Source organism: Penicillium waksmanii, assembly GCF_028829765.1.
Source record: "Penicillium waksmanii strain IBT 27052 chromosome Unknown utg000001l:1.0-4852451.0:1.0-4856178.0, whole genome shotgun sequence".
NCBI lineage: Eukaryota > Fungi > Ascomycota > Eurotiomycetes > Eurotiales > Aspergillaceae > Penicillium > Penicillium waksmanii.
The window spans coordinates 3,577,356-3,589,120 of record NW_026643248.1 but is presented as its reverse complement, the minus strand read 5'-3'; the positions used below and the strand labels follow the sequence as shown (position 1 = coordinate 3,589,120).

At 48.0% G+C, this 11,765-nt stretch overlaps 2 protein-coding genes across 2 annotated transcripts; both read right to left on the bottom strand.

Annotated features, from left to right (window-relative positions):
• Positions 1 to 9,552: 9,552 nt before the first annotated feature.
• On the bottom strand, positions 9,553 to 9,904 carry N7481_001311 (uncharacterized protein; the record flags this gene model as incomplete). The annotated part of the gene is made up of 2 exons (XM_057260530.1): positions 9,553 to 9,560; positions 9,673 to 9,904. The coding sequence occupies 2 exons, from the start codon at positions 9,902 to 9,904 to the stop codon at positions 9,553 to 9,555; spliced, it is 240 nt and encodes a 79-aa protein (XP_057128362.1).
• Positions 9,905 to 10,923: 1,019 nt separating this feature from the next.
• Positions 10,924 to 11,477, bottom strand: N7481_001310 (uncharacterized protein; the record flags this gene model as incomplete). The annotated part of the gene is made up of 2 exons (XM_057260529.1): positions 10,924 to 11,042; positions 11,096 to 11,477. 2 exons carry the CDS (start codon positions 11,475 to 11,477, stop codon positions 10,924 to 10,926), a joined length of 501 nt encoding a protein of 166 aa, XP_057128361.1.
• Between the last annotated feature and the right edge of the window lie 288 nt (positions 11,478 to 11,765).

Sequence of the window (11,765 nt, the reverse complement as noted above, 5' to 3'; positions counted from 1 at the left end):
TCTCGGCCAAACTTTTATTCCTGCCGCCCAGCCGAACCTCTTCGACAAGCCGCCCGCCGTTATCCTCCGGGAGCTCTAGCGATAACACGTGTGGCACTTGCATTCCACGGTACCTATGGGCCGCCAATGCGGGAAAATTGGGGACTAGGCTTCCTGATGGAGGTATTTAGGCATGTATTCGAGGATATCGGCAAGCATATATCGCCGAAAACTCTGCAGTGGCGAGATCCATTGGCAGGGAAAGGACTCTGCTTGGGCCGTTGCGTTTAGGGCCGCACCGAGCCAAACGCCGGCCCGCAATTTCCAGTCTTTGGAAGCGCTTCCTGGCTTACCCGTTACAAGGTGTTCTCAATGGAACCCGTTTCGTTGTTGTATATAGGATTTAGCAGATTTGTATCTGTTGAAACGGTGACAACGACAGGGAAACGTTCGTGATTGATCTGCAGCCATAGACCATCATAAAAGAATCATGATACCTCTGAAAGATACGTGCCCTTCATCCTGTTGAACTGTTGAGCCATTTGCAGTTCAACGGCGAACTCTGTTGGTGAGCTCAGAATTCGCAATTTCCGTTATAAAGACGCTAGCGGAAAGGCGGGCTACGATGCTATAAATACCCCAGTCCCTCGCCAACAGAACAATCTTTCTCAATCATCCCTTTTTCATCCTGGGGTCGAAAAATCTGGAAAACCTTTTGGCTCTGTCGACTATCATCTGGTATGGACTTAAACCATGTTGCCATGCAATTATGATTGAACTGACTTCTTGCATCACACCCAGCTTGTCTAGGTCGATACCAAATCTTCGAATAGCAAGTGAGTGTAACTGCTCGGTCATTCGGAATCATGCTGACTTAAGATATGCTCGAGACCAGCACTTCTCTTCTATTCCTCTAGGAGCCGCTTGACGGACCTTGAGTGACCTCGGAAATATGATCAAAGCTGCAAGCACGGTGAGTTATGAGTTTCCTTCATAAGCTACCGACTAACGACCAATGATAGATCAAGGAAAATCTTTATGCAGCCATTTGGCCCTCCCAGCTACAGCGCATAGTAACAGCTGATAACGTAAGTTTTATCATTGCGGCAATCTTGAGCATATTTATCCTGTGTTGACGACTCACTCTATAGAAAGGCAGGCTTTCAATCAAGAGTCGCTCAATATCTTGCAATTTACCTTGGTACGTTGTTTCTGCAAAGTACCATGGCCGGGACTGCATTTGGAATCTCAACGCGGATATTATTTGCTTGAGTTTCATTGTTGTGCTCTCATTCCGTCAGACGAGATTGCTGATGCATCTTTCTAGTCATGGGACAAAAGCCCAGGTGACACTCGCCACGACCGAGCCGCACTTCCCCATCGTCCTCAAATCAAGGATGCAATGTCTTCCACTTCGCTATCCCAAGACAGATACTTGAAACTTCCTTTCCGCTCGTGTTAGCGAACAAAACCCAGGGAGGCTCAGTTCCCTTCGAATTGGAAAGGGTAGCCTCCCACATAGTTTCATCTCTTCCAGTTTCATCCTACTTGACCAAACATTGACTGTCACTATAGTGGCCCCCATCGGATGACTAGGAATCTCTTGTCCCACGTCCGATTTGAAGCCACAACGACGGTACAGCCAAAATCCATGTTAGACCGAGTCAGAGCATCCAGCCAAGACTAAGAAAAGCCGAGAATCAACGGCCACCGAGAATTACCACGATTTCTCTGAGAAACGCATCAATACGGAATGAGTGGAGTTTTTGGCCACAGTCTGAGGACCAGCTCTGTCAGGCCCAGTTGCAGCCGAACAAGCCACACTGGAGTCTACAGCACTGGATCTACCCCGGATCTCTTGTCACGAAAGCAGTAGTCTTCAAGTCAGTTTCTAGCCTCCTCAGAGCAACATACTATGACTCTCTTCACCAGTGATATTCTTTACAGGCACGGCTGGAAGTCTGCCTTGAAATTTGCATTGACAGATGTAGGCCACTCATCCCTGTTGTGTGGAGCAATGACAGACCCTCTGACGTGTAAGTGAGACGAGACTGCTAAATAGAGTCTCGTCTGCCTATGCTGATGCCAGGCTATACTGCAGCAAGTCTGTTCCACCCTCGTCGCCTAGAATCATGCTAGTATGGAGAGGGAGTGAGAAACAGCCGTGATTCGGCCGCTCCCACGGGTCCGATCGGGGTATTGTCTGGGGGCTGGTATTAGGGGATCTTATCTAAACCACGAGCATGGTGAGTTGCGAACACTTATCTTACGCCATCAGCTAACAATGTGTGCTAGATTGAATATTTCCCTCGGCAAACTGCTTTTGCAGTGCCCCAATGCAGACAACAATACCAAGCTACGGCCATGGCCATGGCCGCCATTGCGAACAACGCTGGCAACACGTTCTCATCACCGCAAGCTTGGGGTCACTAATTGACCATATTGCCAAATCGCTGATTTTCAGTTAAGCATTTCCTCCCAAATGCGGCAGCAAGCCGATCAATGCTCCCTTCTCAATGTCATCACCCCATGAACTAACTCATCAGCAGAAGCATCCTCGTAAATTACGGCCGGTCAATTGTCGCGGTGGCCAAATTTCCCAACTTTTACTCGAAAGACGCCAGGTGGGTTTGTGATAGCTCGTGGATAAAACGTATTTGTTGACTTCGAAAGGAGCCGTCATGTTTTTGTCAGTGTGGAAATGTCACGTGTGCCTGGTGCGACACGCTGCGACACGCCAGTACACTCAGTCGCCCGTGGCACACGTCTGAGTACCGGCGGATGCTACCTTGATCATACATGCTCGGGCGACTATAAAACGTGGTTTCGTTAAAAACACGATGTAGCCAAGAGGTACTGTAAAAATCAACTGTAGAAAACACGAAATTACCCGGAAATATCAAGCGGGTTTTGACCCGTCTTTCTGATGAAGGGTCATCTATTGAATCCTGCAGGAATCGAACCCGGGCCGTTATCGGACATTCAATGCAGCAAATCCACTAGGCCACACAGGAAGAGACGCTGGCGGCGCGAAATTTGCCTAAATATAAACTACGATTTTCCATAAGATCATACCAGGAGTTCTTCCGGGCACGTACCCAGCCAGATCAGCGTTTTTTGCTCCACAAGTGTGATTCATTTGATCAGGCCGACATGAAGTGAATTAAAATATGATCAGAAGAGTCAAGTTCTCTATCGCTGTTATTCTGGTGGTTCGTTCCCGATTTTACCGCCGATGGTGTAAATACTTGAACTGGTCCACGGATATATATATTCGATATCAACTATGTAGCGAGCGACATTACCTCAGATACAGAATATCGTTTGAGAGTACGTGGTGAAGCTCGAGCCGAGAGAATGTCGCACTGAAGACCGACCGGCATACATGTGTACTACCATATCGAATCTTATATGTAGAAATCATCATTGCACACTGTTTACCAACCTTTGCATTCTTGAGGGAACAAATATCCCCACTATGACGGGGATGGTTTTGTTGAGTATCGCGGTGGTCAAAGCTTATGGCGGGTCTAGCGATGGACATTTAAATAGATGGGATTCCCATTTTTGATAGTAACCTCAACAAGAATATTACAACTACCTATCTCAACAGGTTTACCATTGGCCGCTACTTCACCGCCCGGGAGTCACCCTGTTTGAGTATCGCGGTGGTCAAAGCTTATGGCGGGACTAGCGATGGACATTTAAATAGATGGGATCCCCACTTTTGATAGTAACCTCAATAAGAATATTACAACTACCTATCTCAACAATCACCAATCCTCAACCGTCACTCATCTCCGGCCCTCATTCCCAGCCCTCATCTCCAGCCCTTACCATCAAAACGCCCTCATCATCAACACACCTTCACCAGCACGCCAACACACTACATACTCACTGTCGACAGCCCGCATTTCACCACGTCGAGACAGATTTTGCCACCACTGGTAGCCAGCAAAGACAAGCATTCACACAAATGGAGGCTACTTTGGATTGCACGCGTCGCCCAGATCGGCCACCAAGCTATCATACGCTGAGATCCCCACTGGCCCGATGACTCAGTGCTCTACTTCGCACTACGTTGAAGAAATGCCCATTGTCGAAAGCCAGGGCGTGATTCAAGGCTACATAAAAACTTTACGCGAACCAGGAACCAGGCTATTGAACTCTACAAACAGGCTGAAAGGCATGACACAAAGTATACTGGATGATACTTGATTCTATTGATTCTTTGGAGTAGGTCTTGGCTTCTTCGAGGACTCCCCCGAATACTAGTCTCTGACACCACGAAGAGGTGCCTGCAATCGTCAGAGGATCAGGATGAGGACCGCGGCGCCACGGGTCGCCTAACAAGCGCAAATTTGATAACGCAGGGCTCAAGGCTGCATGGAAGCTCAAGATTATACAATCACAGGGCTCAGGGCTGTGAGGGAGAACTTGGTGTCGCAGCGGTCTCCTGCGGAGGTTCTTGGTAACGCAGGCGTCCCTGCGGAGCACATGTTTACAACGCAGGGCTCATTGCTGCGAGGGAGCGCATTTCTACAACACAGGGCTCATTGCTGCGAGGGAGAACTTGTTGACGCAGCGGTCTCCTGCGGAGAACTTGGTGACGCAGCGGTCTCCTGCGGAGGCTCGTGATATCGCAGATGTCCCTGCGGAGGCTCGTGATGTCGCAGATGTCCCTGCGGAGGCTCTTGATGTCGCAGATGTCCCTGCGGAGGCTCGTGATGTCGCAGATGTCCCTGCGGAGGCTCTTGATGTCGCAGATGTCCCTGCGGAGGCTCGTGATGTCGCAGATGTCCCTGCGGAGGCTCTTGATATCGCAGATGTCCCTGCGGAGGCTCTTGATGTCGCAGATGTCCCTGCGGAGGCTCGTGATATCGCAGATGTCCCTGCGGAGGCTCTTGATATCGCAGATGTCCCTGCGGAGGCTCTTGATGTCGCGGAGGTCCCCGCGGAGCACATTTATACAACACAGGGCTCATTGGCTGTGAGGGAGAACTTGGTGTCGCAGCACCCTCCTGCGGAGTTCTATTGGTAACGCAGCGCCCGTCCTGCGAGGCAGACTTGGTAACGCGGGGCCTTTTCCGCGAAGACTTTTTGGCAACGCAGATCTCATCCTGCGAAGAACACCCGAGTGTTCGGGAGTCTGAGGAGGAAAGTCCTGCTTTTCTTTTCGACGGGAAAAGAGCGTCTTTTATGCTATTCTGAGTAGGGTTTTCGGCAACGACCACTTGCGTACATTTTGCCGGACCCAAAAATTTTCACTTCAAATTCGCACCGGGCGACCCTAATTTCGCTGGGTGTTGAGGCGGTTGATCAACGTTGAAATAAGAAATTTCAAGAGTTTAGAGTGGAGGGCGGGTGGAGTGGATGGATCCAACTGGAGCCGTGGTTGGTATGATGCGATGCGTGACAAATCATACCCCTCATCAACGCCGTCGAGACATGGCTTTTTAGATAGTGAGCGAGTGAAGGTGGTCGAAGTTTGCATTGGATATTGTGGAGGCACCAATTGCGCGCATATCGCCAGAATCAGTGTTTGACATTCGGCGTTTGTGCCGCGTGAGCACGTCTCTGCTAGGCGATGAGGCGTTCTTTTCAACATTGAAATAAGCATAGTAAAGCGTTTTGGGGTAGCAGACGAGGATGTGGCTCGTTCCACTGGATAAGACCGGGCACGCCTGGCAAATTATTTGCCTCCTCAACGTTCATTGGCCTAGGTTCAACGGCCTTCAACGCAGTTGGCGTAAGGTGTAGGTTGAACTGGTGATTTATCAATAACTCGCTTTGGCAAATCGCTTGCCTGCCCGCTAAATTCCTGTCCGCAAGATTTTACCTCAAGCCGGAATATTGCTCTCTGCCTCTATTCACCCTGTTAGCCTCACTGTTGTCTATTCCGTTGCGAGTTACAACCACTGCGAGACAATTTGTCACCCAGATCTCTATTACAGGAACAAGTGGACGATGATCGGACTGCCACATGCGCTGGCACCCAGAAACGAGTCGAGAAGGTTCCATCGATGAAGAGACTTTGAAGCCGAATCTGTTACATATCAAAATATGGTTTCGTCGAGGCCCGATCAAGGCCCCGTTGCCGCCAGAATCTGAGATCTCTGCAATCAATGAGTTCTAGGCAAACGATGGCCCTTATGATCAACGTTTTCTAGAATCCATTTGTTCCAGGGCTTTCGAACGCCGCCTGGCTCAGTGCTAGGGGAATAATGTCACGAGTAGATCCAAATCGGGGCTGGAGTGCCTTTTGATAGAATTCATGGAAACCCTGTACCCATGTTTGGATCTTCGACGACCTAAATTCCCTTTCAAGCACCGTATCGGATCCTTCGAACTACTTTATGAGACGTCCGCTCGGGTATTGCACCTTTCATTTTGTCACAGGACGGCTTCTACCGCAGCCTTTGGCCGTATGCTGAGCGTGCCCAGAGACCCTGAAACTTCTCAAAAAGTGTATTTTAATACATACTCAAAACCTGTCCAAAATTCCATCTGAGAAAGACTGGAAAAATCGCAGTCTTGCCCAGAGCCTGCATCATTCAAGTACGAGCGCCTCGCCGCATTATTCAACTATTGGCCCAAGACAGGGTAAGTCTGCTCCAGCCCTGAAGTTTAGCATGGTGAAATATGGACACAGGAGACACAGTCTACTACCCTGTCCCACGCCCTTTGCCCAATATCCCCATATGCGCATGTTAGAATGACCGATTGATTGAGTCTCCGGATGTATTAAGGAGCTTTCCATGCTTCTCACTTATGTCGGTGCAACAATTGCGATGGACTATCGTCTTATTGAACCATCTTTCTCCCCCAGCTTCTCGATGAGGAAGAATAGGCCTGAATACTGTATGCTACAGTGCCGAATTCCGGCTGCAAGCTTCTTTGATCTTGGTATCTACGGGCCGGTAGGCTGAGCCCTAGAAGACCTGCTAATTCGAATTCGAACAACAAAATGAGATATACAAACACGGATTTCGCTGCAATGGAAGACACTGAGATTCGAATCCATATTTGGACTGATGAAGCGAATCGGTGACACTTCAGGATGTTCTTATTCAAACCCAGTCAAGTGCAGGACATTGTGTCGGGCGATCTCGTACATCCTGACAGTATAATTCAAATCTGGTAGAGATTTTACAAGAATTACGATCGTGAGTTTTAAAAATCAGTAGTTACATGGAGCGTAAATCAAAAGTCGCGACCCAATACCCGCCGGCGAAGTAATTTAGTGCCGGTGGATTGCCCGATGATCGTATCACACCGAAAAACGGGAATAGATCTCCACAAGAGCTGCGGTAGCTCCAAGGGGTTTGAAAAATTGCTAGACCCGTCTAAAACTGGTCATTAAGGTCCCTCCTAGGAGGCTTTCGGCATCATGCAGGACTTGCGTGGCGTGTTGAAATTAGAACTATCACAAAGGTTTTGCCGACGGTCCTCCTTGCGCTTTCTTGACATCGATCTATGTTTTGTTTCAGCTAAAAGATCGTCCTGGTTTGTACGAGCCCAAAGTAATGGGAAAGGCTTCAAAACTCACCTCTGTCGTCTAGTGGGCCGTCTTTTTTCTTTGTGCTTCCCTGTGCTCTGTCTGCTCTTTGAATTAGAGATATGGCTTTCCGAGAACCTGGTGCTGGAGTGCAAAGCGTGAAAAGTCACTCACCTCGAGATGATAGATTGAGCCTGGTCATTCACCCCAAATTCGATTGACTCCGGGGACTGCTTTCTTTCAGGGAGCTCAAAACGGACCCTTCGTTTGCGTTTGCTCCCAGGCTTTTCAGCCGATGACCGGGCGCGACCATGTTCTGTCGAGGTCTTCGTACTAGAAAATCCCGGAGATTTCGAAGAGTCCGTATGGTCTAAAGGTCGAGTCTCTCCCTCCAGGCCATCGCTCAATTTTTTGCACTCTCTCCAAAGTTTGCTGCAGCGATATTCAGAGGCTTCCCCTTCCTGCCGTGCCATTGTTAACTTTTTACTCCCTTGCGAGTGTCAAGAAGAATAACCAAATTTCAATATAGAATCTAGCTTGTCCGGCGAAGAACACCCGAGTGGCTCGAGAGTGTGAGGAGGAAAGTCCTGCTTTTCTTCTCGGCGAGAAAAGAAAGTCTTTTATGCCATTCTGAGTAGGGTTTCCGGCAGCGACCACTTGCGTACATTATACCGGACCCAGAGATTTCCACTCGACATTCGTAACGGGCGGCTGCATTTTCGCTGGGTGTTGAGGCGGTTTATCAACGTTGAAATAAGAAATTTCAAGAGTTTGGAGTGGAGAGCGGGTGGAGTGGCTGGATCCACCTGGAGCCGTGGTCGGCATGATACGATGCGTGACAAATCATTTGCCTCATCAACGTTGGTGACAAAGATGAAACGGCCTTTAGCGCAGTTTTGTATGAGGTGTAGACCGAAGTGGCATGCTATGGGCTACTCGCCGTGGCAGCTTAATTTCTTGTGGCTCCAGAAGTCTGCCAATATTCGCTCGCACCGTGGCCAATCGATTTACGAATCATTGGTCTCAACATTGCTCAACGATGTGAAACGGTTTCACGCAGCTAAATGTAGAGCCATTCCATGGAAGACTCGCCTTGGCAACTCGCTTGCCCATCCGCAGAATTTTTCGCCTGCAACATTTTTGTTCTCGCCCCGTGAGAAAAAAATGATTTCCCTCAGCCTAGCCGACACATTTTCCGCCCCGATTCGCAATCACTGCAGCGCGTCATGCCGTCCAAATCTTTATTTCACTTGCCTGTACAGGATGACCAGGGTACTTCGTGTACCCACGCCCACAAGCCGGCCGAGGTACCATCGATGAAGAGATGTCGACGCCGAGTCCGTCGTCGGAACATGATTTCGTCGGGCGCCAATAGAGACTCCGCCGCTGCCCAACATTGGTCTCCACTGTCAATCAGCTACGGTAAATCACCTCGCAATCCTCTCAAAATTGAATAATTAGTGATTATCGAAGGCTCTGAAACGCTTTTTAAAACAAAATCAGGGACTGCACCCAGGGACTGAAAGCCAGGGTAAGCTAAAAGAAAAGACCAGAGCGCTTTCGCTACATATGTACTAAGCTGATCTGTTCTTTTCTCAACATCTGGCGTACCTGAATCTACAGTATGTATACATATTCATTCTTCCACTGCGATTGAAATCGCGTGTGCATTGATATATGCCAGGCCGTTGCATCTCTCAGAGGCTGGTAATTCTGACATCGAGGGAGCCCAGCAACGCCATCAAAATACTGTTCAAAAAGCGTTGTATACGTTTCGGAAACTTTGGTCAACGATCAAAATCTCTATGCAATGACTAAGATTACTTGGAAATAAGTGTGACCTTTGACTTCCCGCGTCAAGTTCACTGTATATTCTCCAGCACTTGCTTCATCTTCTTCATCTCCCTTTTTAGGGTTCCAATCTGTCGAGCTAGAATTCTCACATCACCAGCAAGGGTTTCCGGACAACCCATGTCGGATTTGCTATCCAAATTTTCGAGTCAACCATTAGCGTCTTTCTACTTTCACGATATATGAGGTGAGGCTGGCCACGAGTACTGACTTTGTTGCTTTGCTCACACTACTGTAGAGACACTGGTTAGATCTTATATGGGACACTAAACACACAATTTTCATAATATTCTGAGACGTAGTGACTTACCTATTAGTCGAAGAATGAAAATAATCAGACTGACAGGGTAAAGAGCCGTCGACAGATCCATTTTCCGGAACCCCTTCGAATCGGACCTTGCGGTCGCGCTTTGCGTCATGACGACGCTTCTTAATTCTCTCCATGTCGCTGTCTCGAACGCGAAAGGTGTTTTGCAGCCTTTGTCCAGAGGGAATCTCTCCATTTCCTCCCTTCTCTGCTCGGCCCTCGTTGTGATTCGTGTTCGCACGAGCGACATGTGCGTGCAATTTGTTCATTTAGTAACTACATACGTGATTGGCTTGGTCACTCATAATAGAATAGCAGTGGGAGACACTTAAGGAAGCAAAAGAACGATCTTGGGAAGCAACAGCAGAGTGTTGTCAGAGATGCAGAAATGGGAAACATTGAATATATCTAAGATCATGCCATTTAGAGGGAGCTCAGATTTTATGTGTCAGCATTATCTGCCGTGTGTATTTCTTGGCCTCAGGATCCATGGAACAAAGCCCAATGGACTATGGTTAGGGAAGTAATTACGTTTTCATTCTAAGGTACATGTAACGTAACAACTCTGGAAATAGTCTAGGCTCTCAAAGAGGTCAACACATGTCCAGAAAAACAGAGCTCTATCTCTAAAACAGCCCAGAGGTTAACCCAGGGACTCAAACACAAGGCCAAAGTTTTTTTGTTGCTTGTTAAGAAACATTTTCTTCTACGTATGAAGAACTTCATCAGGGCTGGTATCCCAACACGGTTGCTATCTGGGTCAAAATGGCATTCTGTTACTAAATGGACCTGGGGGAATTCTTCAGTCTTCGAATGGTAATGCCTCTTTGAATTCTGACAAGGTTACTCATTTTTAACCCCTACCTTATAGGTATTCTGGCTTGAATGAATAAAAAAATCTCGAGGAATCACGCCTTTCTTAGGGGTTAAGGGTTTCACTCAGAATTGACACGCTTTCGAGGGGCTATTCCTAGCTTCTTAAAAAGCCTCATGTGAATATTGAAGTACTAAATCACCTGGTCCGGATTCAAATCCCCCCATAGGCATGGAAGAGAAACAATGAGCTCGGATAGTACTCTAATGTGTATTCGAACAACAATACATATCTACCAGAAAACTATGCAGGAGTTTCATAAACTCGCATACCAAGTAGATTCTGCAAGAACACACTAATAAATGCTGTGCCTCGAGTAACTGGCACATCAAAGCTGCTCTGATAGGCATCTTTGTGTACATATAATTCTGTCACTTCGAAATTCAGCCGCAATTGCCCCCCCCCCCCCGATTGTTACTCTCGGTGAAGACGTAGCCCATTGGTTCCACAGACACGGTGTACATAGTCCCAAAGCCAAGACCTGGACTGAAATTCTTGCGGCTGAGGATCATGCGGAGCCGGTGTGGTATAAACTGAATGACAGAACAAATTAGCATGAGTAGCCGACGAAGAAATGCCTGCTTACCGGAATGTGACTTTTCTATGGCGAAACTGTTCTCCGAAGTGGTGGACTCTGGTGAAGGAATTCTCTGAAGCCAGTGGTCGATCTTTTGAGCCTTGGTGTCTGTGAACGCTGGGAATCTCTTTCTGGCGCCCCCAAGTCGTCGAATACGTTTCTGACGTTTTGGAACTGAGCGCTGCCTAGACACCTTGGCACGATTGAGACGGCGTTTTCGAAGAATGTGATATTTTTTCCCCCGTAGTGATTCGACTGTTCGGTTAGTCTCATATTGCTCATTATAAGCGGCAGCACGAGCTTCCCAAGACAGAGCTCGGTGTGCATGCAGCCAGGGGAGAAGATTATCTTCCTCCCATTCTGACCAGCCTAGCGAGTTGTGTTGAGACATCTTGGGGAAAAAGGAGCGGTGGTGAATAAAAAAAGGCTTGTGAGATTTCTGCAGGAATTTGAAACGTACGGAAAGTGGACGTGGTGAGCTTTAAACTTTTGGCTGAGAAGATTGTCGAAGCGACAGATTCTAGAGGCAAGCCTACAAAAATTAGTTGACTGATTCCTGGGAATCACTGGTTATGCCTGGAAATTGCCGGTGAAGTGATAAGCCAATGTAACCATTGAGTAACATGGTCTGACTGAGCTGATCCGTGGTACTGTCTTGCAACTTCCAGTCCTCAATTAA